The following is a 25,562-nucleotide window of genomic DNA, read 5'->3' as shown; positions in this document are numbered from 1 at the left end:
AATTACATAGGTTACGCAAATTACATGGGTTACGCAAATTATTTGCTTAGGGCGTTTTTAATTTGATTGTTTCTTTGATTGATTACATGCATAAGTTGTTAGAAACCCTAAAATTAAAATTGCATGAACCCTAGATAACTTAGATAATCCTAAAACCCTAAATAAAATAGGAAACCCTAGAAAATAGGAAATCTTTAAAATCCTAAATCTTAGGGATAATAGAAAATCCTAAAACCCTAAATAAAATAGGAAATATCAAAACCCTAAATAATAGGAAATCTCAACAACCCTAAATCCTAAATAAAATAGGAAATCCTAAAAACCCTAAAATCTTAAATAGAAAATCTTAAAACTCTAAAACCCTAATCAAATTAGGAAATATTTAGAAATAGGAAAATTAATCCTAAAGTAAAGAGGAAAGTAAATCCTAAAAAGGAAAAGGAAAAGTTAATCCTAATAAAAAGAGGAAATCTAATCCTAAGCAAAAGAGGAAAGTCAAATCCCTAAGTAAATCGATTCATGGTTCGGTCTCAAATACCGCATGACACTAACGATTACATGATTTTGACTCAAAACTTTTCCTTGTAGATGTTGAATTACAACTTGTACTTTACTGCCCTAAATCTCTTAGGAGATAATTATTTTAAAATGGGCAATGGATACTAAGATTATCCTAAAGTCAAAAGGACTTGGTGAATGTATCTAATAAGGCAAGAATGCCAAGAGAGAAAGATAGATACAAGACAATATTAGCCACCATCTTATTGAGAGTCTCATAATCCAGGACTATAAGTCCGTGGATGAGTCTATTGCTAGATGAAAAAAAAAATAAAAATAATGACTTACAGATAAAAACAGTGAGTTACGACCTCATAGATTAACCCCATTACCTAATGCCAATAAGGCCGCAGAGGATAAGAAAGAATCCAAAGAATCTAACCACGTCTAAAGTGATAGACCACACGGCCGTGACCGTGGTGGATGGAAAGGACGTGGTTGTGGCCACTATAACTCATCCGGCCGTGGGAACCACTATAACCGTGGATGTAAACCCAATTCCGGCCGTGGTCGAGGGCGAGGACGATGTGGTATTTCCAAACCACAACACTCGACCAAATGAGTATGCCATAGATGTGGTATTGAAAGGACGTGGTTGTGGCCACTATAACTCATCCGGCCGTGGGAACCACTTTAACCGTGGATGTAGACCCAATTCCGGCCGTGGTCGAGGGCGAGGACGATGTGGTATTTCCAAACCACAACACTTGACCAAATGAGTATGCCATAGATATGGAATGGAAACCATTGGGCTAAGATATGTAGGACTTCCAAACATCGTTGTGACCTCTATCAAGAGAGTGTAAAAGGGAAGAATCCTAAAGCCCATTTGGTATATAAAGATGGTGAACATGATCAAGATGATCTAATAGAGTATGAAACTTCTGATTGCATAAAAGAATCAAGTTGATAAATCTTACTTCGACATCAAAACCTCTATGTTTTTCTTTGCATTTTATGTGTTCATTGATTGTTATTTGCTTGAATTTATTTTATATTATTTTATGTTTAGAACATGATTCTTGTCCATATAAGAAATGGCCGAGGACAAGAACATAATTGTGGTGGATAGTGGAGCCACACAAAAGATAAGAGATATTTTCCTAAATCTCATAATGAAAAATGCCAATATTAGCACCATAGCGGGTATAGCTAGTCTTATTGAGGGCCATGGTCAAGCCCATATACTTTTATCAAAGGGCACGCATCTTGAAATAAGCGATGCCCTATATTCACCCAGCTCGAAGAGGAGCTTGTCAAGTTTCAAAAATATAAGATTGAATGGTTTCCATATTGAAACAAAGGGTGAAGGGAACAAAGAATTCCTAAATATAATTGAGATCACCCAAGGACATAAGAAAGTCCTAAGAGACTATACCCGCATTATCCACTGGTCTCTACTATGCTAAAATCGATATGATCGAAGCTAATATGGCAATGAACAAAGAGTTCATCGAGAAATTCACTTTATGGCATGACCGGCTTGGCCATCCGGGTCATAGTATGATGCGTAAGCTTATGATAAATTCAAAGGGGCACACCCTAAAAGAGAAAAGAGTTATCCCTAAGAATCTCACGTGTGAAGCATGTTCACAAGGGAAACTCATTATAAGGCCATCACCGGCTAAGGTAAATAAAGAGACCTTAAAATTTATGGAAAGGATACAAGGAGATATATGTATGGTCCTCATTGATGCATCGACAAGATGGTCGCATGTTTGTCTCCTATCTACTAGAAACCAAGTGTTTGCTAGGTTATTGGCCCAGATAATAAGACTGCGAGCCCACTTTCCAGATTTTCCGCTTAAGACTATACGTCTAGACAATGCCGGTGAATTCACGTCCCAAGCGTTTAATGACTACTGTATGTCCATGGGGGTAAGTGTAGAACATCCCGTAGCACATGTACATACACAGAATGGATTAGCGGAATCCTTCATTAAACGAATTCAATTGATAGCTCGACCATTACTCATGAGGTCGAAGCTTCCTGTAGCCGCTTGGGGACACGCTGTTTTACATGCATCAGGGCTTATACGCATAAGGCCATCTAGTGAAAATAGATATTCACCATCCCAATTACTCATGGGTCATGAGCCAGACATATCCCATCTAAAGACTTTCGGGTGTGCCATATATGTACCGATTGCTCCACTACATAGAACAAAGATGGGACCTCAAAGGAGGATGGGAATATATGTTGGATTTGATTCTCCCACCATTATTAAGTATCTAGAGCCAACTACGGGTGATCTATTTAAGGCTAGATACGCGGATTGTCATTTGAATGAATCCGAATTTCCTACTATAGGTGGAGAGACGAACAAGCTGGGTAAAGCAATAAAAGAAATATAATGAAATCAAACATCCTTAAATTGGCAAGATCCTCGGACTCTGGCATGAGAATCAGAGGTCCATAAGATTATACATTTGAAAAGCTAGCTAATCAATTGCCAGATTCCTTTGCTGACCCAAAGAAAGTTACAAAAACGTACATACCAGCTTGTAATGCACCAGTACGTATTGATATCCAAAAGCGAATCAATGAAATTGCTACCGAGTCTAACACACGAAAGAAACGTGGTAGACCAATAGGTTCCAAAGATAAAAATCCTCGAAAATCAAAGAAAGGTGCAATAGGAATCCGAGGTTACTAAGGAAACCATCCCAGACATGGAGATAAGGCCGGCCGGCTCTAAGGTACAGGTACCATATAATGTAGCTTGGGACGCCAATGGAACATAATGGAACATATAAGAAATGTCGACATAAGATGATTTTGCATGTCTGGAACATAATGGAACATATAAGATAAATGAGGATCAGGAGCCCACGTCTATACTAGAGTGCACTCAAAGACTTGATTGATTAAATGGTACAAGACCATAAAACGTGGAGCTAAGAATCATTAAGAAAAGGAATGAGTTTGGTCCGACCTTAAGGACACCATTCGATGTAAAAACCAGTAGGACACAAATGGGTCTTTGTGAAGAAGAGAAATGAGAATAATGAAATCGTGAGATATAAGGCACGGCTTGTAGCACAAGGATTCTCACAAAGACCGGGGATAGATTATGAAGAAACATACTCCCCTGTGGTGGATGCTAAGACATTTAAATTTTGCTAAGTCTGGCTATATAAAGAAAAAGACTTGATTTGCGGCTAATGGATGTAATGCCTGCATATTTATATAAGTCCACTGGATGATATATATGAGATTACCAGAGGGTATTGAGCTCAAAGATAAAGATAAGAAAGGGTCTCGAGACCAATACTGCATAAGGCTGAACAAATCGCTTTATGGACTGAAACAAAGTGGACGCATGTGGTACAATAGATTAAGCGAGTACCTAGTCAGAGAAGGTTATAAGAATGATCCCATCAGTCCATGTATCTTCATAAAGAAATTTGCAAACGAAGGGTTTGTGATAATAGCAGTATATGTGGATGATTTGAACATCCTTGGAACCTCTGGGGAAATCGCCCAAACAGTCAAATATCTAAAGAAAGAATTCGAGATGAAAGACCTAGGCAAGACAAAATTCTGTTTGGGATTGCAACTTGAGTACGTGAATAATGGAATCCTTGTGCATCAAAAGGCATATACTGAAAAAGTACTCAAGAGATTCAATATGGACCAGGCCCACCCATTGAGCAGCCCAATGGTGGTGAGAAGCCTCGGATTGGATAGGGATCCATTCGGTCCAAAGAAGGATGAGGAAGAAGTTCTCGATCCTGAAGTGCCATACCTTAGTGCCATAGGAGCGTTAATGTACTTGGCTAGCCACACTAGACCAGACATATGTTTTGCCGTGAACCTCCTTTGCCTAAATTTAGTTCATGATCAACCCAAAGGCACTAGAAAGGTTTGAAGGAAGGTTTGGTTAAATTTTAAATTCTATTCTTCCTATGTTTGTTTATTTGGGTTTTATTCTATACTGATCTAACCAAAGAAGGTCTAGTTTGCTTTGGTTTAGTTTGTTTTGCTGATGCAGGTAAAATCAGATTATGGCATGGTCAATAGATAGGAACTACGTGTGGCTTGATCCCTTCCAAGGGTACGTAGGCAGCCTTCTTCAAGGCGCAGCTACTACAACATCAAAGACCATCATATGAGGAGACAACACAGCCTGTATCGCTCAGCTCAAGGACGGCTACATCAAGGGAGATCGGACGAAGCACATTCTAACAAAGTTCTTCTTCACGCATGACTTGCAAAGGGATGGAGAAGTTCGAGTGGTACAAGTTCGATCCAGCGACAACTCAGCCGATCTCTTTACCAAGGCATTACCAACATCGACATTGAGGAAGCTCACGCATCAAATTGGAATGCGGAGACTTAAGGACTTGCAGGGATGACCAAAACAGGGGGAGTAATACGTGCTGTACTCTTTTTCCTTAACCATGGTTTTGTCCCAATGGGTTTTCCTGGTAAGGTTTTAATGAGGCAGCATCCCCAAGCGTATTACTGAGATCCTTTGGCATCTACACGGTTATGTCATCCAAGGGGGAGTGTTATAAACCACATGTTGGAAGGACTCCATAACCGTGGACCTTATGCATATTCTAGAAGGCCCATGTCCATGTCCTAGAAGGCCCATGCCCATGTTCTTGAAGATTCTCCTTATGACGGCCTATATTGTACTTAGTGGGCTTTTGGGCTTTAGGGTTTACTAGCCCAATGGGGATTTGTCTCCCCTCATCATGTATATATATGTATCGAAATCTCATTCATTAATCAATAGAACAACACAGTTTACAACACAGATCTGGAACTCCATCGCTATGGATCGTCGCTGCTAATGTGATAAAGTGGTGAAAAGAGACCACTTGCCTTTCCAAACCTGTTTTTGACACATCGTAACTGAAAAAATGTCTTTATTTTTTTAAGCTAAATTAAAACATATTTTCAATAATACAGAGAAGAAAAGATATGATAGAGAGATCTTTTCTGCATCACAAGGAAATTGTCTATTAAATCATGTCATCTGACAACAAAATGAGATAAGAAATATCTGAACCTAAGAACCGGATATAAGGCGGAAAAATCGAATGTGATGACTGATTAGAGGCAAAAGTTGGGAGATACAATTGAAGAATCTGACAAGAAATTCAGAAACTTTGAAACAAAGATCAAAGTGTTGAAAAACACTAGGTTAAAAATAGAGGCAGGTTTCAAAAAGGAGAAATCGATCAATTAAAAATCTTGATATAATAGCTGAACTTGATACGAGGCTCAACAAGACTCATCAATTTTTTCTTTTAAAATGTTGTTGTCAAGAATTCAAAGCCAAATTTACATGTAAAAATATTGTTCGAACGGTATTGATATTCATGAGGATGTTTGTCTCTCTTCCAGAGGCACGATTTCTTGTCAGAATTAGTGTAGACAATTTCTTATTGTTGTTGATTCCACACTGACCATATATTAAAGCTATTAACAAACTGTAGAAAAAATTCAGACTGTTTCACATATTACATCATGATTAGACAATCAAATCACATATGACAAGGGAGTGCTATAAATTAAAGTAAGAAAATGAATGTGGCGTACAAGGAAGGGAAATATTTCAAAACATTAATTTATCTTGGTGAATCTGTTTCTTTATAACTTTGTTTTGGGTTTATCTCACATTTTTTTAACTTATCATATTATATAGATTACGTTCATTTGTAAAATCTTACATAAAATATGGAGACAACGGAAAAAAACACCATATAAAAGTAAAAGTGAAAAAATTGATTCACAAATGAGAGGACGACACGTGTTTAATACTGGTGCATGAGCAAATCGCAAACGTAAGAGAGATCCCAAATTTGTCGTTTATTATTTGTCGTTTTCATATGACAACTCAGTGCTTCCCTCCTCTTTGCCCATCTCTTCCAAAAACCCTAAATGCTAAGAGTATAAATGAGCACAGACCCTAAAGAATAGCTGTAGAAAACTGTAATTTTTTTTTTTGATAAACAAAAAACTCAGAAAAAATTGCTCTCTTGTCGTTGAATCATGGTCGTCCCTGTCCTTACATCTGACGGTAAGATCTTTGAAACCATAATCAGATCTCATTCGCATTTTCCCTCTTACCATAGTTTTTTTTTTCTTTCTTTTTTTTGCGAAACCCTTTACTATAGTTTCGTCAGATTTCTCACAATGACTCGCTGATTTTTCTTTTTATGTCTGTTTTGGTGTTGATGGATGGAGCAGATGGGTTTTACGCGATTAACAACCAGTTTCTGGCAGATGGGCCAAAAGGATTCACCGAGTTCAAGATGGTTGAGAACGAGGAGATGTTCATTCGGATTGACCTTCCCGGCGTTCCGGACGACGGCGTGAGGGTTACGATTGATCCGACGAGGAAAACTGTGTCTATCTCCGCCAAAGCACCGAAGGAGCACAAACACGACTCCTCTCCTCGGATCTACCTCACCGCTACAGGGCTCGTCTGCAAATGCTGCTCAATCTCCAACTTCACCTCCCACATGTGTGACGGCGTTCTCAGGCTTCTCCTCTTCAAGAGACAGAGCACTTCAAATCGCTCTTCCTCCATCTGTAATTCTTTTTTGTATTTTTTTTCTTCTAAAAAATTATTTATTCAGTCATTTAATTTATAAGTGTCTTTTTTTCTGATAAAATTTCGTTTGAATTTGTTTATGACAGCGTTTCTTGGTGGCCCAGATTTCCGAGATGGTTTGTATTACTTTTTTTTTATTCGATGTGCCATTCCCACCAACTTAATTTTCGTATCTTGATTTAACTTCACTAATTTTTGTAAATAACATACCTAAAATGCTTGTCTTCTCTTATTTGTGGTCACAGATCTTCGTAGCTATGGTCCTCACAAATTTCCGCATGCCTCGGACCCCTTTGGTATTCACATATATTTCCTTCACCGCGAGCTTATGTTATAATTATATTCATTTTTTACAGAGTTAAATTATTATAGTTACATATCTCTATACGTAGGGAATATTTTTAATTGTTGTGATATATGTGGAGCAGACCCGACGTTAACGGGTCGGGTGTTGAAGCCACACCCATGTGTGCTTCAAGGATCGGAGATGGCCTATGAGTCGAAGAAGCTCCAAAACGGCAGCCTATACGTGCGTGTAGACATGCCAGGCGTTCCCAAAGACAGGTTCACCATCTCCGTTACGAACGGGAGAGTGATGGTGACTGGTGAAGCTCCTGCCGTTAGCCACGACTCAGGTGGTCGGTTCTATTCTGGCGACGTGGCTATGCTTGATACTCTTATCAGCATCCCTAGCCGTCGGATCAAAACCATCGCCAAGAACGGTGTGATTCGTTTGATAATCCCTCCCGTTTGATTTGATGATCGATGTTGTGTTTCTTGACGAAGCCCTAATTCTGTTTCTTATTTTCGCCTTCTGGAGAATGGACCTTTTCGTTAGGGATTGTATGGTCGATGTCGTTATTTTGGTGGAACCATATGTCGGTCGTTTTTATGTTTAATACTTTAATCAACTTTGGTTATGTTCCAAAAAGCCACAAAAACTTAGTTTATCTAATATTTGGAGAATTTATTATGGCTTTATCCGTTTAAGAGTCTTGATATTATTATACTGTAGTTTTCTAAATTAAATTGCAAAGAGATTTTACAAAAAAAAAAAAAACATTAATTGCCGAGGATATACAGTACCGTATAAAATTACAAAAAGGGCCACAGATTGTGCTTAATAAGGGAAGCACCAAATGAACTTCACCAACAATTCGCATACGTACGCTATTTTTTTTTTTTTTTGTTAAAATCGTACTATTTTTTTTTACCAGTCGAAATATATATATATATATATATATATATATATACACACAGTTACCAATAAATGACCAGAAACCATACTCTCGACTGACCGTTGTACTTTCTTCTCTCACCTTATCTATTTTTTTTCCTTGTATTATTAAAAATCTTTATTATTAATCATGTGTCAAATCAAACTAAATTTTCAATAATTACTAAATTTTCAATTTCTCAAACAGTGGAGGGAAATGAACATCAATAACTAATAAATTATACATTCTTTTCCCTCCATAATCGTATGTGGTGGGCCTGTAACTATTATATGAAAACTAATGCGTCCTTCTAGCCCAGTTGGCAGAATCAAAGTCAGCCCAAATTGCCTAATCGCAGAAACAAAGTCAGCCCAGTTGACCGTTCTTATTTTAAAGCACTTGCCTAATTGCTTCTTCCGTTAACCAAGTCGGTACAGATTCGAACCGGGAAATTGCCAAGAGGTGGGGATGAGTTCAGATTTCAGAGACTACTTTATGAATGGAGAAAGAAAGTAACAAAATTGGTCAAATAGAAAGATGAGACAATTCTTGGCTCCTTTCCGTATTTGGTCTCCGCAAATGAATATGTCCAGCCTGAATTCACAGACTGTACTGTAACCATTAGTAAATACAGAACACCGATGCTTCAAGAACTTGAAATACAGATTCTATACAAAACAGGTTTCATGAGTATTATATTACCTCATCGAGACGAGAGGATTCTCAAATTGGAGATTTACACTTTCTGCATGAGCACGCATAACTGGGACACGTATACACGTCGCTGTTACTTTTACTTCAGTGTCATTCTGTGAAGAGCAAGAAAGTGGTGCGAGACCTCTTACCAGACTCAACATTTTGGACATAAGATCACAGTGAAATGAACACAACGATAGCACTTAAGTAACCATTCACCGAGATCTTCCTTGTCTCCTTCACAAGTTTCATTTCCTCTTCGTTATAACCGTTGTCAAGAATAGGAGCATTATGCGAAACAAGTTAAATGCATACTGCAGGACAACATGAAAACCATCACATTACTCAAAGAGGGATTTCATAATCAGCACATTCGAAATACAATCTATAAGCAAATTAAGCAATCACCTGTTGTCCAAAGATGATACAAGTCGGAGGTTTACCCTCTAAAACCTAAGAAAACACACCAATGCAAAATAAGAAGAAGAAGAAACATAATCACTACTCAGCACAATCATTAAACAATTCAATCAAACAAGGCTGAAATTGAAACAAAACCTGGCGAGTCTGCTGACAAGCTCTTCCATAGCTGCAGCACCAGCACCACTAGCTGCTTGATATGTACTAACCACCATTCTCTTCACCTATTAGAACCAATCAAACATTATTCAAAGCACAAAAGTCTAAATCTTTCATTGTTTCCATTGATTCTCTAACTACCCTTTCAAATTTGGACTAAGATTTCAGAATAAAAATCGAACCTTTGCGTGATGATGAAGAGGAGTAACAGCCATCAAACAGATAATGGTGGAGCAATTAGGGTTTGCAATCAAAGCCCTTTGCCCATTCCAACTTTAATCCCTTTCATTGCTTCTGGATTCACTTCCGGAATCACAAGCGGTACTCCATCCACCATTCTAAATGCCGAGCTATTATCAACAACAATGGTTCCTTTCTCCGCCGCGAGAGGACCAAACTCCTTGCTTATGGATCCACCAGCACTGAACAAAGCCTTGTCTACGCCGTCGAAGCTCTCCGCCGTGAGCTCCTCCACCGTGTATTCACGGCCATCGAAGGCTAGACGTTTCCCTGCGGAGCGTTTCGATGCAAGCATCTTGACGGAGCTATAAGGGAAGTCTCGATCGGATAAGACGGAGAGGAATTCTTGTCCGAACGGCTCCGGTAACTCCAACGACGGCGAGGGAAGGCGCAGATTCTTGGAGAGACATTTTGACTCTTGCGGAGAAGTGTCTGGGTTTAGCTCTGAGAGGAAGGCGAGAGAGGAAATGGGTTTGTGAGGTTTGATGAGTGAACGTCGCCATTGTCGCCGCCGTAAGGAAGAAGGAGTGGAGAGATAGAGAGATTTTGGAGGCGGCTGATAGAAAAAGTTTGGGACTTTTAAAGTGTTAGTGAATTTACCAACATCTTCAAAAGTCAAAACAGCAGGATTTTTTAATTTAAGAAACAGAAACAGCATGATGTTTGAAACTGCTCATTCACCAGATCGCGTACATTAACACAGCTTTCTCATGTGTTTGATTTCTTCTTTTGGACAAAAAGAGGACATTAAGTTTCTAGAAGTTAGTCTCGTCTGATAGTCGATTCCTGCGTGAATAGATATCAAACATGTTCCATCCTCATCCTCAGTGTGTTTTGCATTGCTTCTAAAAGACGTAACAAAATTAAGTAATAATAGTCAAGTAGATTAAAGCAGGGGTTAGGGGTTTCAGGTTAATGCTTCCAAAAGTTAAAGAGTCAGACATTGTTTGTTAGAGTTACTGGAGCAGTCTGAGGAAGAAGAACATCTTGGATTGCTGTGAGCTACTGAGCTTAGCTCGGCCACCGTACTCTTCCGGTAAAGCATCTGCTCCGATATCCTCCTCGAATTTTCTCTGTTCTTCTTCATCCGTTACTATCACAATCTATACAACAACAAAACCATAATTTATGTGCTTCATTGCTTAAGAACCACTAGAGATAGATAGATACATTAAGAGAAGGATTAAGGATCAAACCTTTTCCTGAGTTGCTTTCTCTAGAAAGCGGCAGACGAATTTCCAGACGGCCACGAAGAATCCGGGCATATGCAAGATGTAGCATTTTGCAAGGCGTTCCGGGTAGTAAGACTAGAGAAACATTTTCCAACTTAAAAGACATGACTTCTTTTCTTGTGTGATAGCTACATTGTTTCAGAAAGAAGAGAGATGCTTACTTGTAAGAATTGAAAGCCGGTGATCAATCCACGAGCATCAAGGTTCTTGTATGTAATGTTTGCCAGATCAATAACGCCAGCTAACTTCTCATCTCCTACTTCTTTGCCTTTGATGCCACTGAAACATATGAACAAAAAAAACTTGTAATAGAATCGAGGAACAACAGGAAGATCAGCATAATGAAGGGTTTTTGGTTTCAATAATGTGTAAAACACCTTGCAATAGTTTTGTCTAGAACATAAACAACGAACTCTGCAACACCAAACACAAAAGATAAGTTTATAGATACTAATCTCTAGAATCAACTAAAAACACACATAATGTGGATAGACTCAAGAAACTTTCTTGCATTTGAAGTCTACTGGATCACCTGGATTCAAATGAAACTACTCAATAACCAGAAAAAGGTAAGAAGCTGATCAGTTCTATGATTACAAAAACCTATTTGGTGTACCCAAACTAAATACTTATCTACTCAACGAACAGAATATTTTCCAATGAAAGTGAAAGTCCAAAACAAGTGAGAGGTTATTTTGATCCTTAGAAGGAAAATGCTTAGAGGTTATGACAAGCATCAAAGGGTGTCCTGATTTGGTTGGACCCTGAAGACAGATCTTTCTGAATTCTAATTCATCCTTCACTTCCAATTCTGGGATCCCAGTTGGAGGAACCATGGAGGCTCTCCATTTTTGCCAATCTACAAACATCTTTGCTGCCTTGTCTGGGTCCATTGATCTTGTTGCCACCAGGAACCTCATCAATGTCGGATTTTCATATCCCTTTTCAGAGGAAAAAAACAACATTTTGAACCCATGGATCAGATTTTGTGATTATGGATGACTTTTACTAAACTGTCTGTACTTTCTAAAGAAGAGATATAAATTGGATTTTCAAGAAATTTTGCTTCTTATTTGTCGTCTATTTATTTTCATACAGCTTGAACTGGATCTGAATAATGGCACAAGTTGAGACCAATTGAATAAAAAACATACGTCACTTTCTTCCATATGTTCATTAGTTTGCATCCTCTTTGTCTAATGTAAAAGAATGCGACATCAAAATATGTCTTAACTGTTCTAAAACCAGTATTCAAGAATCGATACACCAAAAAAAGTGGGAAAGTTGTGATAGAAATTAGCGACCGAAGAAAACATGAGTAATTGTGTGGGTGTTTGTGTGGATTGGAAGTTAAAACTCCCAACATATCTATTATAATGCAGTGCCCACACGAACAAAGAAATTAACAATATAAAGAATACTTCTTAGCAAACCCTTACTTCCAAGCCACAGCATCGATGTCGTCTCTATCTTGTTTGTAAAGCTCGAGCCGTTTAGCTAATGTTCCTCTTTGTTCCATCAGCTGTGGGTCTTCGTCCAACATCACACCCAGCTTCTCCTTCTGCATCATTTTTATAAATATTGTTCTCCATTTGGGCATTTTCTCTCGAGCAACAAAATAATCCAAAGGGTAATAATATAGTTTACCTCTTTCCTGCCAACTTGAGCGTAGAAGAAGTTGAGCAGCGATCTCTTAGCTTCTCTAACTTGGCAGTAAACGACAGCTTTAGGAAGAGAGTTTCTCAATGTGTCGCAGACCATGTTTGTGTATGCACTCACGTTGGATCCTGAGTTATATCCAAAGTCAACAAACAAAGACTTGATAATGTGTCATTCATAAGTAAAGGGAGGCGAGAGAGACACATACCGATCTTTCTGAAGTGGTTATCGGAGTAGGGGTCTGCGTTTGGTGGTGAGGCAATTCTTGGGTTTGGTTTCTCTTTCTCGGGTTCATCCTGAAGAACTCAACCTGAGGTAGCTGGATTCCATATCCACCAGCCGCAGAACCGTTTTCCTGCTCTCGTCTCTGAATCTTTCAAGAGCTTCATTTGCAGCAGCTGCTATATCGCTTGCTAGAGTCAGGAATCGCTTCAGTTCCTGAAAAAAACAGCAATGACATTTTAGGACTGAAACAGAACGTAAAGAGCTAGGAGGAGTTCTCAAAACCAAAGTCCTCTTCTCAGTTCTTACCTCTGTTTCTGAAATTGACTTTCTGACCAGCTCCTTCAATACGAAATGCACCTAGGAAATATCAAACAGCAATCAAGAATATAGTCAATTTACATAAAATTAAGTCTCAAAAGTAATGGAATCTAATAAATTTTTGAAGCATACTGCATCGACAGTGGCTTCAGCTGATCCTTTGAAATAGCTTATGGATCCATCAATGAGCCTTCTGTATCCTTGTTCAGGAGCAATAAGATGCGGCTGATAACCATCTGCTTCTGAAACAACCTTCTGAACATTTTTGGTCGAGAGATGTCGATCAAAGGGAAGTTTATTTAAGGCTGCTGGTAATTGATGGTCGAAAACTCCATAAATCCGGTCTCCACCACATTATAGGTAAGCAAAACTCATTATAGGGCAGCACATTACTCTGGAAACGATACTATCTTTTAAAAACTTTCATAGACTCCAAATTGATCATCACAATCGCAATGTAATAGTACACCGACAACAACTTATGAGCTTTACGAATAAGAAGCAGAATAACTAAATCACTTACCCTCCATCCAAGTGCTCCTTAAAGACACAATCAAATGCCCGGCAGAGTTCCAAAATTGAGTAAAGTTGGGCCTGGAATCATAATTAGAGAGTGACTAACCATACGATTTCTGACGCAACTCTGAATACCAATTACATAATGGTTTAAATTCTTACTCCTGAGTCTACTGCAATGGATCTCCCAATCCTATCCAGCTCTGCATTTATCTCATCGATGCTTTTGTTGATCAAAGCAACAATACTGGGTATTTTCTGCCCGATAACAGTCTCTAAGTGCTAATAGAGAGGAAAACAAAGAAGGAAGAAAGTCAAAGCTAAGCATTCAAGCTTTAATTTGAATGAGATCTGTGCAAGTAAATCCAAAGGGTACCTGAGACAAGAGTTTTGCTAGATTTTCTGATCACATTCTACTGGCTAAGTGCCCATATTCAGGGCTTGTTTGAAAATATTCTCGCTCTTTTCTACGTGCAGCAATCATATCGACCCTCTTATTAATATCAGCTTGTGAACGACTCACAATTCCAACCCAGGGATGTTGCAAACGGTACGACCTTCCCTCAAGAACCTTCATCAAATAGGTAGAGGAGGTGTCAAAGTATATTAAACAAGTAACTGAATTAGTTGACACCCCAAGATGCAGAAATCAAGAAAGACGCTTACATCTAGACAATCTGTTCCTTTATCCATGATACCAAGCTTGGTTGCAACTCGAAAAGTTCTTTTGCCTACAGAAACATATTAGAAGGTTAAAAAAAAATGTTGTGGAGTGTAAAAAAGTCACTACTTACAGGAAACTACATTTAGGTCGTACCTGTAGGATCAACTTCTCTAGCAAGTTTTATAGCGTCTGAGGTGGCAATATCTTGATTAGCTGGAGAAATAGCCAATATGATGCAATTTGGCTGCAGTTAGAACAATTCATGGATAAGCTTCCAGAGTTGACATTATAGTTATCGATGATGATCAAATGCATTCTGCGGCCCAACTTGGTTGGAATAGATGAAACTATTGCCGAAACCGTCTCAGCAATAGCTTAGAGCAAGACTGACCTTTTCAACATAAGAGCGGACCATATATTCAATGTCTTGGACAATACTATCCGGTTGTCCATCTACAAGACTAATATTCATATCAGTGACTAGTTTAAGCACAAGCTACTGGATAAAAAATATTAAACTCTTACCTACAGCAACCTTGGTCAAACCCAGAAGATCTATGAGCGTCAGATTAACAACTGTAGAGAAAAGAGTAAAGTGAGAAATCAAAGTCACATGAAAGAGGCTAGCAAAATTGGAATCTTCAAATCTAATCATACTACTGTTTAGCTCATTACAGCTGTTATCAATATATAGAAAATTTACTGTGTTAGTTTCTGAACTAACTACAATAGGAATGCATTACAAGAAATATGGTCGTAAGCACAAACCATTAGGAGAATATATGCTCAGCTGAATTGGAATGTTTGAGATTTGTTTTGACTTCCCAGTAATACGATCAGTTTCATCCTCAATTTCCTTCCGCACAGCAGCTGAAAAGAGAAGAACACTTCAATAGCCCGACATGCCTTTGTGGATTTCATTGTTTCCAGCAATTAGCGTGAAAGATTAAATCAACCTACCAAAATCAGCAAATCTCTTCTTCGGAGCATGAAGAAACTCAGCGTCCTCCGTTATCCCTTCTTCAGTCTTATGAAGCTGCAACACCAATGGCCTCCTTGTAACAATACCTGATAATGATAATGATAAATCAAATCACATGGTATCAAATTTGGATGGTCACTTCGAGACGGTATAAGAAATGAACAATATGATCCACCAACACACAGAGTAAGGAGGAAATCGGCATTATTAAAACACTATTCACAAGGCACGGTAATAGGGAGCTAGGTTTTTCGAAGTAGTCAAAATGGTCATGTAATGCTCTTAAGATCACAGAGCTCAGAACACGAAAATTTCCGAACAACTAGATTCAATTCCAAACATAGGAGACGCCAGACAAAATTGCTTAACGAGAGATTTAAAATGACCAGATCCACGAGGCAGAAAATCTCTTCCCACAACACTTTCTAGAACTAAAGATTTTCCGGAGCTCTGATCCACAGAATCAACCAAACAAAATGATAAATCAGAAACGTAGAGATTAAAAGGCGAGAAGTGAGATCGGATCTTAAAATACAAATAGTATATTCAACAGAAAGAGATCAAACCTGGCCACCAACGATAGCGACGGTTGGGAGAGCTTCCCAAAGCGACATTCCTTCACCACCATGATCTCCGAGGACAGTACAAGCCCTCTGGATTTTGTTTATCAGACCTATCAAACTTTTCATAGTCGCCATGTTTCCTGGAACGTATCACAGATCCAGGAAATCTCTCACCAACGCTCAAATCTAGATCTAACGAATAATCGGATGATGGTTTGAAACGTCCGGTGAGTTTTTAACTCTCTCGCGGCGGTAGGAGAGATTGATGAATCTGGGAGAAAAGAGGAAAGAACCCAATGGAGCAGAGAACGGTAATGGGAAAAACAATTTCAAACCAAAAAAGTCGGACAACTTAACGAAAATACAGAATACTTTTGGACCGAAAGTGAAATATATCAAATCACACGTCGCGAAACGCGTACCGGTCAAATGATACGGAGCCGGTTCAATTCATGTGGTTATGTTCTTCACTTCTTTGTTTTACTCCCTCTTCTAAAAGACGGTCTTTACGGCCGTATATAAGCTGTACTGTGGAAAGCTGTACTGTATTATAGCTATACAATTATTTAATACAGTGAAAGCTATACGGTCTGTATATACGGTGAAATACGAATATACAACGTTTTAAAAAAAAAATATTCAAAAACAAAAACTATGTAATTTTATTAATGTTTGAAAAATGATTTAACAAAATTATTAGTTTGGCTCTCAAAAAATTAATCATAATAATTAACTATAAAATAACTTTATTGTCATTTTTTCTATTACTTTATGCTTATTAGTTATTTAAAATCTTAAAAATATTTTGTAAAGTTGAAAATTTGAAATTTTTCTGTATTCATGTATAGTATTCATCATGTTACTATATTTATGTTTTATTGTTATTACAGTATATATATATATATATATATATATATTTATATTTATATTTATTTATTTATTTAATAAAAAAATCCACCGTATAGTCCCGCATAAACGACCGTATATACGTCTATATGTTATACGGTGCTCCACCGTACGCCTAGCGTATAGCGTATTTTAGAACACTGGTTTTACTCAAAAGTCAGAACTACTAATTATTGTATCATTAAGATTACTGATTACTAATGTTTTTTCGATAAAGTTTGATTACAAATGTTGTAAACATCCTTCTCAAATCTCAATGATGGTTATGTTGTTATATACTCATGTGCTGGGAAAACGGCCAATTCCCCTTGGACTTAGTTGTTTTATCGCATTCATACACAGAACTTTAATGTGTGCCTACAACTACATGAATTTAGCTAAAATTTGAATTTTCTACACGAACAATTTAAATCCGGTCAAAACCAACAAATCGAGAAACGGCGTTACTATTCCGTTAACATATGATGATTAGGATGACACGTTTGCACTCTACAATGCCACATAGACCCATAAAACTACGTCGTTTTAGTTAAATTTTAAAAATATAAATAAAATGTCAAATATTACAAAACTTGGAATAGAACCAGAGACCTCATATGCCCGTGAGATGACTTTAATACCAAATGATCTACCGTAACATTTGTCAATATTTCGAACGAGTACGTATATATATATATCTATATACGACGCAAAAAAAAACTAAGAAAAGGAAACTGTTGGGCTTTCTTCTTCTACGATCTTCATCACTAAATTCGATTTGAATCTCAATTTTTATTTTGACTTTCCTTTAACAAAATCCTGTTGAGCTATTGAGGATCCCATTGGATACATGATTTAATCAAATTCGATCTAATCTACCGAAGGAATCTCAATTCTTGATCCAACCCAACTCCGATGATTGTTCAGTGATGATGACTCGTCGGAGACCCGACTCCAATACTATTAAGATATGTGAATCGCTCGATTGGTTAATTTAAGGAGGATGATGATGATGCTCGAATTCGAGTCTTGGGTTGTATTGATGAGACTGAAACTAGACATGGTTGAAGACTTCAAGTAATCGTATATATATACATATATCTGTTTGAGATAGTCAAAATGTCACGTTAGCTCGTCTGGTTTTAAGGTCATTAAATGGGCATTAGAGGTCTCGGGTTCAAAACTGGGTTTTGTAATATTTTTTATGTTTTTAAAATTTAACTAAAACGACGTCGTTTTATGGGTCTATGTGGCATTGTAGAGTGCAAACGTGTCATCCTAGTCATCATATGTTAACGGAACAGTAACGCCGTTTCTCGATTTGTTGGTTTTGACCGGATTTAAATTGTTCTTGTAGAAAATTCAAATTTTAGCAAAGTTCATGTAGTTGTAGGCACACTTTAAAGTTATGTGTATGAATGCGATAAAGCAACTAGGTTCGGGGAGGGGGGGAATTGGCCGTTTTCCCCTCATGTGCTCTACTCTCTTTTTTTCAGATTTTTTTGGGTTTGACCAGATCGTTAAAAACAAAAATTTAGGCTATCAAAATGAGTAATGTGTAAAACCGGGTTAGGTTAACAAGAATATTAACTAAGAGGAGAGAGTGACACACACAAAACAACAGAGTTAAAAAAACAAAACCCTACCTCTACTACTACTATACATAACACAACAAAATAAGAAATATATCAGCCAAGTGAAGTCAATGTCTCCCTTTACCTTGAATGTTGGAATGCTTTAGAGAAGAAGCACACATCGAATCAATCAGGTTCTTTACAAGATTATCTCTTTCGGCTTTTGAATCCCTTCTCTCAATTTGGCACAAGAACCATTGAAGGCAACCCACAGAGATCGTTGATCGAATCAGTTTGTCACTGCGTGCTCCTCGTCATCCCAATTCGTCCAGACACTCTACAAAAGATAAAATGCGTAAACAATCATGACATTTAAAGGTAATACCATATAAAGCTTATTGTAGTTGATATATTATGATACCTTCCAGAAAGAAGTTGAGCAGTGTTTCCCTTTGAGGCCGAGAGACGTCTGGTCTTACTATCTTGTTGTCCTTTATCAACACGCATTGCAGCAACTTCTTTCCCCATTACAGCTACTTCTCTTCGCATCTTCTTTGCCTCAACGTCCATCGCCTTTGTTAATGTTTCAACCTTCTTGGCCAACATCTAAATATACACAAACCAAATCTTAGACTTTACTATAGAACATTTCATTTAAAGACTGCAAAGAACAGAAAAGGCCAAGCATTAGCAAACCTCAATAGCTTCGTCCTTGTCTCTCAGGCTCTGATCTTTATCATGCGCAGCTTTTCTTATTGTTATGACCTCTTTCTGCAGCAAATCGTACAAGACACTGGGGACGCTATCATTATTTGTTGACTTGTCATCTGCTTCTGCTTCCCCTTTTATTGAGCTAGGCGTCTCGCCTCTGCTAGTTCCTTCAGAAGATTGGTGGTTCAAAGAAAAATTCGATCTTGGTCCATTTATTAGCACTTTGCTTCTATCCAGTGATCTGGTGTCCCTGTGTTTTAAAAAGCGCGCCTAGGCCTCGCCTAGGCTCAAGGCGCAGTGAGGCTAAGGGGTCAGCGCCTCAAACTGGTTAGGCTAGGCGATCTCCTCTAGGCTCTCGCTCCGGGACGCCTGGGCTCAAGGCGCGCCTCAACTCGCTTTGCGCCTCAGACAGAAAAAGGTAATAATGCAAAATCATTGATATTCTCTTGCTTTTTATGTTTCCAAAAATATGGCATGTAAATTAAATGAGAAAAAACCTAAAAACTTTTGATAAACTCACGTCTCCAGCCTTTGTCTTTTCATATTCTCCCAGCCTCTGTCTTTCATCTTCTCCACGCTCTTGTCTCTTCTCTATACTTTCTATTCTCCCAATTCTCTTTTCTTCATCATCTCATCATGTCTGGATCAGATCCAGTCAGGAAACATGCAGTTGCTGTTCCTTTTTGGATTTTCTTTTTTAATCTCTTTTCAGACTCACAAATTGTTCTAAATATGCTTATGAATCAATGAATATATCTAACCTACTGTTTTATTTTGTAGTTGCGCCTCAAACGGCCAAGGCTCAGAGGCTCCAGCGCCTAGGCTCAAGGCTCAAACTGAGCACCCCAGCGCCTTGCCTCGCCTTGCGCTTTTTAAAACACAGTGGTGTCCCCATCAATGATCTTGATGTTCCTTTCGCATGCTTCAATACAGTGCTTGCACTAGCAGTTAATGATCTCAACTGAGAACTTGGTGTTCTCTTAATCAACGAGCCATTTGATGTAATTTTTGGACTTGTTTCAGCTCCACCGAGGGCTTGTCTTCGAGAAGGCCCGTTGCTCGAACTTCTACCAACGGATGTGCCTCTACTGCTGCTGCTTGTAGGCCCCTTTAAACTCTCTTCTAACACTCTAAGCAGCAGTAGAATTTCTCCAAAAATAAGTAAAAGCAGCAATTCCTAAGTTAGGACATATAAAAAAAGAAGGTCAGCTATGGCAAGTTTGTCGCGTAATTGTTGCATTTCTCCCTGTCCAAACAAAACGGCAATGGCAATAGTTTTAGTTAATCTCAGTGAATATGAATCACAACTTGAAGTAGCAAGAAAATTTAAATACTATATACATCAACAATGACTTTACAGGCATCACTTTGTCATTAGTATCTTTCCATTCGTTTGCTACAACAGTAGCAACTCTATTTGCATTTACCTTCGCACGGGCCAATTCCCGTTCAAGATTTTTCCTCTCTTCCTAAGGATACGACAAAACACCACAATTACGATCAGTACGAGACCAAAACACTAACTAACAAGAAAAACAGTAAGTTACTGAAGCACACTATAGAAGCATACGAAATATACATTCATTTCTTGAAATTTCCTCTGGTAATCTCTCACTGCATTTGCAGCTGCACCACCAGCAAGAACAGCTTCTTCTAACTCCCGCACACTCTGCATAAGCTTTTCAACTTCTGCAACCTTCTGTCTGTGCATCTTGTCTATAATTTTATTCTCTTCCTATTTTAAGCAATGCATCAACAAATAAGTCCACCACATGGTAAGAAAGGGAAGAAATAATCTATTTTGGTGTAAAAGAAATGATAGACATACCTGACAAATTTCAATTTGTTTCATCAATTCTTGGTTCTTATTCTGGAGGTCATCAACCATTGAAGCCTTTGCCAATGCAGACTGAACTGTCTTTTCAACGTCAAGCAAAGCTGCTTCCTTTGATTTGGTTAGGTGGTCCAATGATTTGTTGTCGTCTTGAAGTTTAGCAATCTACCAATCAAAACATGTAATACCAAATGAGAAGGCTGTTCAAATGTCCCAGAAGTTGTTATATCAAGCTATACAAAGATATTTCTGGTCAAAGGAAGGAAAATACTTCATCTCTCGCAAGTTTCAGTTCAGCCTCTAAATTGGAGGCATGTCATCATCCTTTTGAGCAGCATGAACCCTACGAAGAGAAGCTTCTGCAGCAAACTGAGCTGCCATGGAAGCCTTCTTTTCTTCATTTATCTTCTTGATTTCAAGGTTCTGTGACAACATACACATCATTTAATATATAATCTATAGAAAAAAGGGAATCAAAGAACAAAGGAGATATTTGCATACTTTACTCTCAAGAAGATTTTCAATCAGTTTAGAGTTTTTCCGCCATCTTTCCCAACTCTTCAGTGAGCTTCAGCACTCAGATAAGACAGCAGAGAAGTCAGTACACAGAGAGTGTAAAGAGAGAAACTTTATATGACATAATAAAATGCGCTGGCATAATCGTAGGATGGTTATGCACTAGCCAAATCAAACTGAAGTAAGATCATAGACAACATAGATGAAATGACTAACCAGAGAGACTAATTCCAACTACTATAAGTCTATAACCAAGCTACATGACTAGTCCATCTTCTATAAATAGGAATATGATAATGCCACTCAAGTTCAATACTTTGTTTATGTAAGCTTAGAGTATAAGGGATTAAACCTCTTCAACAGCTTTCTCTCTTTGTCGTTCAGACAACCTCAAAGCTTTGATTTCAGCTTGTCCTTCAGATAATTCCCTATCCTTATCTGTATAACCAAGTCAATGTTTCAAAAACAAGCATGCACGTTTCTGAAACAAAAGTCCTAATCCAAAACCAATATCAAAATTCCAAAGTCAATCGATCAACAAAATCACATTTTCGTACCTCTGACTTCATTCTCCAGCCGATTTAACTCAATTCTCACGGGATCTGAGCCATGGAGAACGTTCATGAACTCGTTATCCGCGTCAAGGCTTGGCCTCATTGACCTCCTTCGTGACATGCCTTTGCTTCCTCCTTGTCGATAAGACGCCGATATGGCCAATGAAGGTGACATAAATCCTCTTTCCTCCATTTTTTTCCGATCTCAATCCTCACCACAATTCCAAATTCCAAATTGAACGAAATGCTAAAGTTCTAAGTTCCAACAACAACACACCAACAAAAATCAACTACATACACATAAAACCCAATGAGAAGAAACCTAGCTCATCAAATGCTAGGGCTTTAAAAATCGCTAAAGAGAAGAGAACACTTTTTGTTTTTAGGTTTGCAGAGAGAAAGAGAGAGATTGAAATGAGGTCTATGGTTGTTAAAGAGTGACAACGATAGAGACAGAGAGATGATTAGCGTCACTGTTAATAACTGCTTAATTGTGATTAGAGAGTTAACACGAAAAATTACCGGGAAATGATTATTTTTGATAACTACTTCATAGTTCATACATTAGTAATTTCTTATGCATAAAATAAGGAGAGATTTGGCTAATAGAAATAGCAATGAAATAGTACATTCTTGTCCAAAAGAAATTATCATAACACTGGAGTTCGTAGAAATATGGTTAATTTACATTGAAGGGATTAGGGACCATCTGTATTTATTTGTATGTGTTGTCAAATTATTAGGGACCATCCCATTTTGTCCAAACATGTACGACAGATGTAAAATCACTAGTCACCATGTCTCCCTGATTCTAAAATGACACAACTTCTAATCTTATTTTCTTATCGAATTTCAGATTGAACTTTGGTATATAATGTACTCTCTGATTATATGTAGTTTAAGGATTATTTTATTTTTTTCAAAATAAGTGTTTTTTTTTTTCGTCAAAGTAAAATTATATTAATATAAAATGTCATTATACCGAGTTTCCACAATCCATGAAGGAGGATCATGATTATCAGAATAAAAACATACAGCGATACATCCAAATTGGGCAAGGTTATGAGCTACTTGATTACAATTACGATTAACATAGCTAAAATGTTTCTCTTTAAACTTTGAAGCCCAAAACCAGAGATCCTGAAGAATACCTGCAATAGACGCGTCCCGTGAAACACCATTAATATTATCAATTAAAACCTTGCAATCTCCCTCAAAAATAATCTTTGTGAAACCTCGAATCCATGATCTTCTGCCTCTAGTGGTGAACCCGTGCTTTTTAGTCGTGAAGAACCCCAAGCCGTAGATGTACCTGCATGATCTCGGATAATCCAATCCGCAGTTTTTTGTTTGGTAATGACATCAAACTTTGCATCAAAATTGCATTTATGGAAGGTTTCCGGTGGCCGTGACCAAGAATATACTCTGTTTGCGAACGTAACCTTATCGGAGTCGCTATGAGCCTGCTTTTCCAAAACTTCAAGCCATTCTCGTACATCTGTTGTCGCTTGTAATGCTACTTTTGAAGGGCTGAGTCTAACCTTGTTGAAAACTAAATTGTTCCTTGATTTCCAAATTTGCCAAAGTAACCAAAAAGGTAAAAATTTATTTGTTTTAGAGATACCTATGGTACGTTGCAAATCCATCAAACAAGATAAATTTTCTTCAACATTCTCAGAGGGTAAATGTGCTTGTAGTACAGGTATATGTGATAGTCTCCACGCTAAAATGGCAAAAGGACATGTAAAAAGGCAATGGTTGATTGTTTCTTCCGCTTGTCCGCACCGTTGGCATGTTGGATCTAACTTCATACCTCTAGAGTTTAAGCGGGTCATTGTACCTATAGCTCGTGTTAAAATACGCCAGAGGAAATGTTTAATTTTTGGTATAATGGGTAATTTCCATATGGCTTTTTTCAAAGGTAAAGAGCTATGGGGAGGAGGCAGCCTTAAGACTACTTGCGTCGGATCATGAGTAGCAAACCAATAACCAGAGCGTACTGTGTATTCACCCGTTTTATCATAATGCCAAATGAGTTTGTCCGGATAAATCACCCTGGATAGATGAGTTTGATGATTAAATAAAACTGATTCTTATTTCCGTAGCATATTAACGAGAGACAGATGGAACAATCCACTAAAAAAATCAATCCATTTTTCTTAACACCCTAAAAAAATATTTATTTGAAATGAAAAAAAAAAAAAAGAAGAGAAAGCAAGGATGTAATGATCAAGGAAGAGACATCAGATGTAATGATGAAACAAGAAGAAAGCAAGGATGTCCAACTTATTCTTTTTTTGCTACGAACGTAAATATCATAGAATGAAATGATGAGGTATTACAAAGAGCTCTACCTAATAGGAGAGTAACCTTGGCAAAAAAATAAAACAAGGTTACAATACTTTACAACACGTTACAGAGGGTTTAATGTCCAATTTATTCACAAATACATCAATGGTGAAATCGATCTGAACAAGCCTTACTTAAATGTCGACAAATATTAAGATGTTGTACTTGATATGTTGAGAATTTATTTGCCAGATTTATTCTAAATGATGACTTTGTTATGATTTGATGGAAGTACTTTTGAAACTATTTTAATAATAAATATGTGAAATTATTTCACATGTCATAAATTTTGTTTTTCATTTTTTTGTAATAGTGATATGCTTTAGAACTTTTTTTTAGTATCATTGTAAAACTGATCAGGTTTAAGGTTGAGTTCTTGCAAGGAATATTGTAAAGTAAATATTATGAGTATTTTAATTTTAAACTGGAATGATTTGAGTTTGTCAATTGCCAATATATTTTGTGTAGTTGTTGTTCATAGAAATAGCTATAAACAACTACAACGACAATGGTCCATATATAAGAAAAGATAAATCCAACTTCATAAATAGCAATAGCTTTTTAATTATTATTTTTTAAAACACAAAAAGTTATTTTCCTTTCTTTTTTATTTATCATCAATGCATATATTTGTAGAGGTTATTTTTTTGAAAAGATGGTGATATTGAAGTTTAATTTTCGTTGAATTTGATATAGTCCATTTCTTGAAGATAGTGAAGAAATCAATGTAAGAGGAGACAAGAAGAATCTTTGAACTTTAATGAGCCGAACATGTCCCAAATCCGGACCACGGTCAAACCAACTAATCTCAAATTTTGAGCTGTGTATTTAGATGGAATTATCTTAGATTTTACTATTGTATTACATTATTCATCTAAACACATTTCATTTAGATTTTAATAGCAAGCAATTCTGATAGACGATTCAAACTGTAACACGCACACATCCCACAACAAAAAAAAAGAAAAAAAAGAATGTTATCTGCAACACGCAGATATCTTCATAAAGTTAACTATTAGAATATGAGTAGAATTGGTTTACTTTGGTTATTGTATTTGGTTTAGCTTCTTTAGCATATAAGCTTAATCATGTACACATTTTATGATTGAGGAAGTAAT

The 25,562-nt window shown here is 37.4% G+C and overlaps 2 protein-coding genes and 3 pseudogenes across 4 annotated transcripts; 1 reads left to right on the top strand and 4 right to left on the bottom strand.

Moving 5' to 3' along the window:
• Positions 1 to 6,350: 6,350 nt before the first annotated feature.
• On the top strand, positions 6,351 to 8,061 carry LOC9326401 (putative 57 kDa heat shock protein). Of its 3 annotated transcripts, XM_021011237.1 has the most exons (5): positions 6,352 to 6,593; positions 6,764 to 7,108; positions 7,217 to 7,246; positions 7,376 to 7,426; positions 7,523 to 8,061. In XM_021011237.1, exons 1-5 carry the CDS (start codon positions 6,566 to 6,568, stop codon positions 7,882 to 7,884), a joined length of 816 nt encoding a protein of 271 aa, XP_020866896.1. In that variant the 5' UTR covers positions 6,352 to 6,565; the 3' UTR covers positions 7,885 to 8,061. The 3 variants fall into 3 exon arrangements, with proteins under 3 accessions (XP_020866898.1, XP_020866899.1, XP_020866896.1); XM_021011239.1 differs by having other exon boundaries at positions 6,351 to 7,108; positions 7,559 to 8,061; XM_021011240.1 differs by having other exon boundaries at positions 6,351 to 7,108.
• Positions 8,062 to 8,566: 505 nt separating this feature from the next.
• On the bottom strand, positions 8,567 to 10,641 carry LOC9326400 (annotated as a pseudogene).
• Positions 10,642 to 10,730: 89 nt separating this feature from the next.
• LOC9326399 (CRAL-TRIO domain-containing protein YKL091C) lies at positions 10,731 to 11,987 on the bottom strand. Its single transcript, XM_021014159.1, has 5 exons — positions 11,775 to 11,987; positions 11,472 to 11,551; positions 11,256 to 11,373; positions 11,059 to 11,169; positions 10,731 to 10,965 (listed from the first exon to the last, which is right to left on the bottom strand). Exons 1-5 carry the CDS (start codon positions 11,985 to 11,987, stop codon positions 10,819 to 10,821), a joined length of 669 nt encoding a protein of 222 aa, XP_020869818.1. The 3' UTR covers positions 10,731 to 10,818.
• A 244-nt stretch (positions 11,988 to 12,231) lies between these two features.
• On the bottom strand, positions 12,232 to 16,359 carry LOC9326398 (annotated as a pseudogene).
• Positions 16,360 to 18,478: 2,119 nt separating this feature from the next.
• Positions 18,479 to 22,784, bottom strand: LOC9326397 (annotated as a pseudogene).
• Positions 22,785 to 25,562: the final 2,778 nt, after the last annotated feature.

The sequence above is a fragment of the Arabidopsis lyrata genome (assembly GCF_000004255.2).
Source record: "Arabidopsis lyrata subsp. lyrata unplaced genomic scaffold ARALYscaffold_1, whole genome shotgun sequence".
In the NCBI taxonomy this organism is placed as follows: Eukaryota; Viridiplantae; Streptophyta; class Magnoliopsida; order Brassicales; family Brassicaceae; genus Arabidopsis; species Arabidopsis lyrata.
This window is presented reverse-complemented; position numbering and strand designations above follow the sequence as displayed.

Excerpts from the sequence above, each read along its gene's own strand:
- LOC9326401 (XM_021011240.1), top strand. The coding sequence starts at position 6,733 with ATGTCTGTTTTGGTGTTGATGGATGGAGCAGATGGGTTTTACGCGATT. Across the intron at positions 7,109-7,216 it reads AAATCGCTCTTCCTCCATCT|CGTTTCTTGGTGGCCCAGAT; the intron begins GTAATTCTTTTT and ends TGTTTATGACAG. Across the intron at positions 7,247-7,375 it reads TGGCCCAGATTTCCGAGATG|ATCTTCGTAGCTATGGTCCT; the intron begins GTTTGTATTACT and ends TTGTGGTCACAG.
- LOC9326399 (XM_021014159.1), bottom strand. The coding sequence starts at position 11,987 with ATGGACCCAGACAAGGCAGCAAAGATGTTTGTAGATTGGCAAAAATGG. Across the intron at positions 11,552-11,774 it reads ATCAAAATAACCTCTCACTT|AGATTAGTATCTATAAACTT; the intron begins GTTTTGGACTTT and ends AGTTGATTCTAG. Across the intron at positions 11,170-11,255 it reads CCGGCTTTCAATTCTTACAA|TCTTACTACCCGGAACGCCT; the intron begins GTAAGCATCTCT and ends ATGTTTCTCTAG.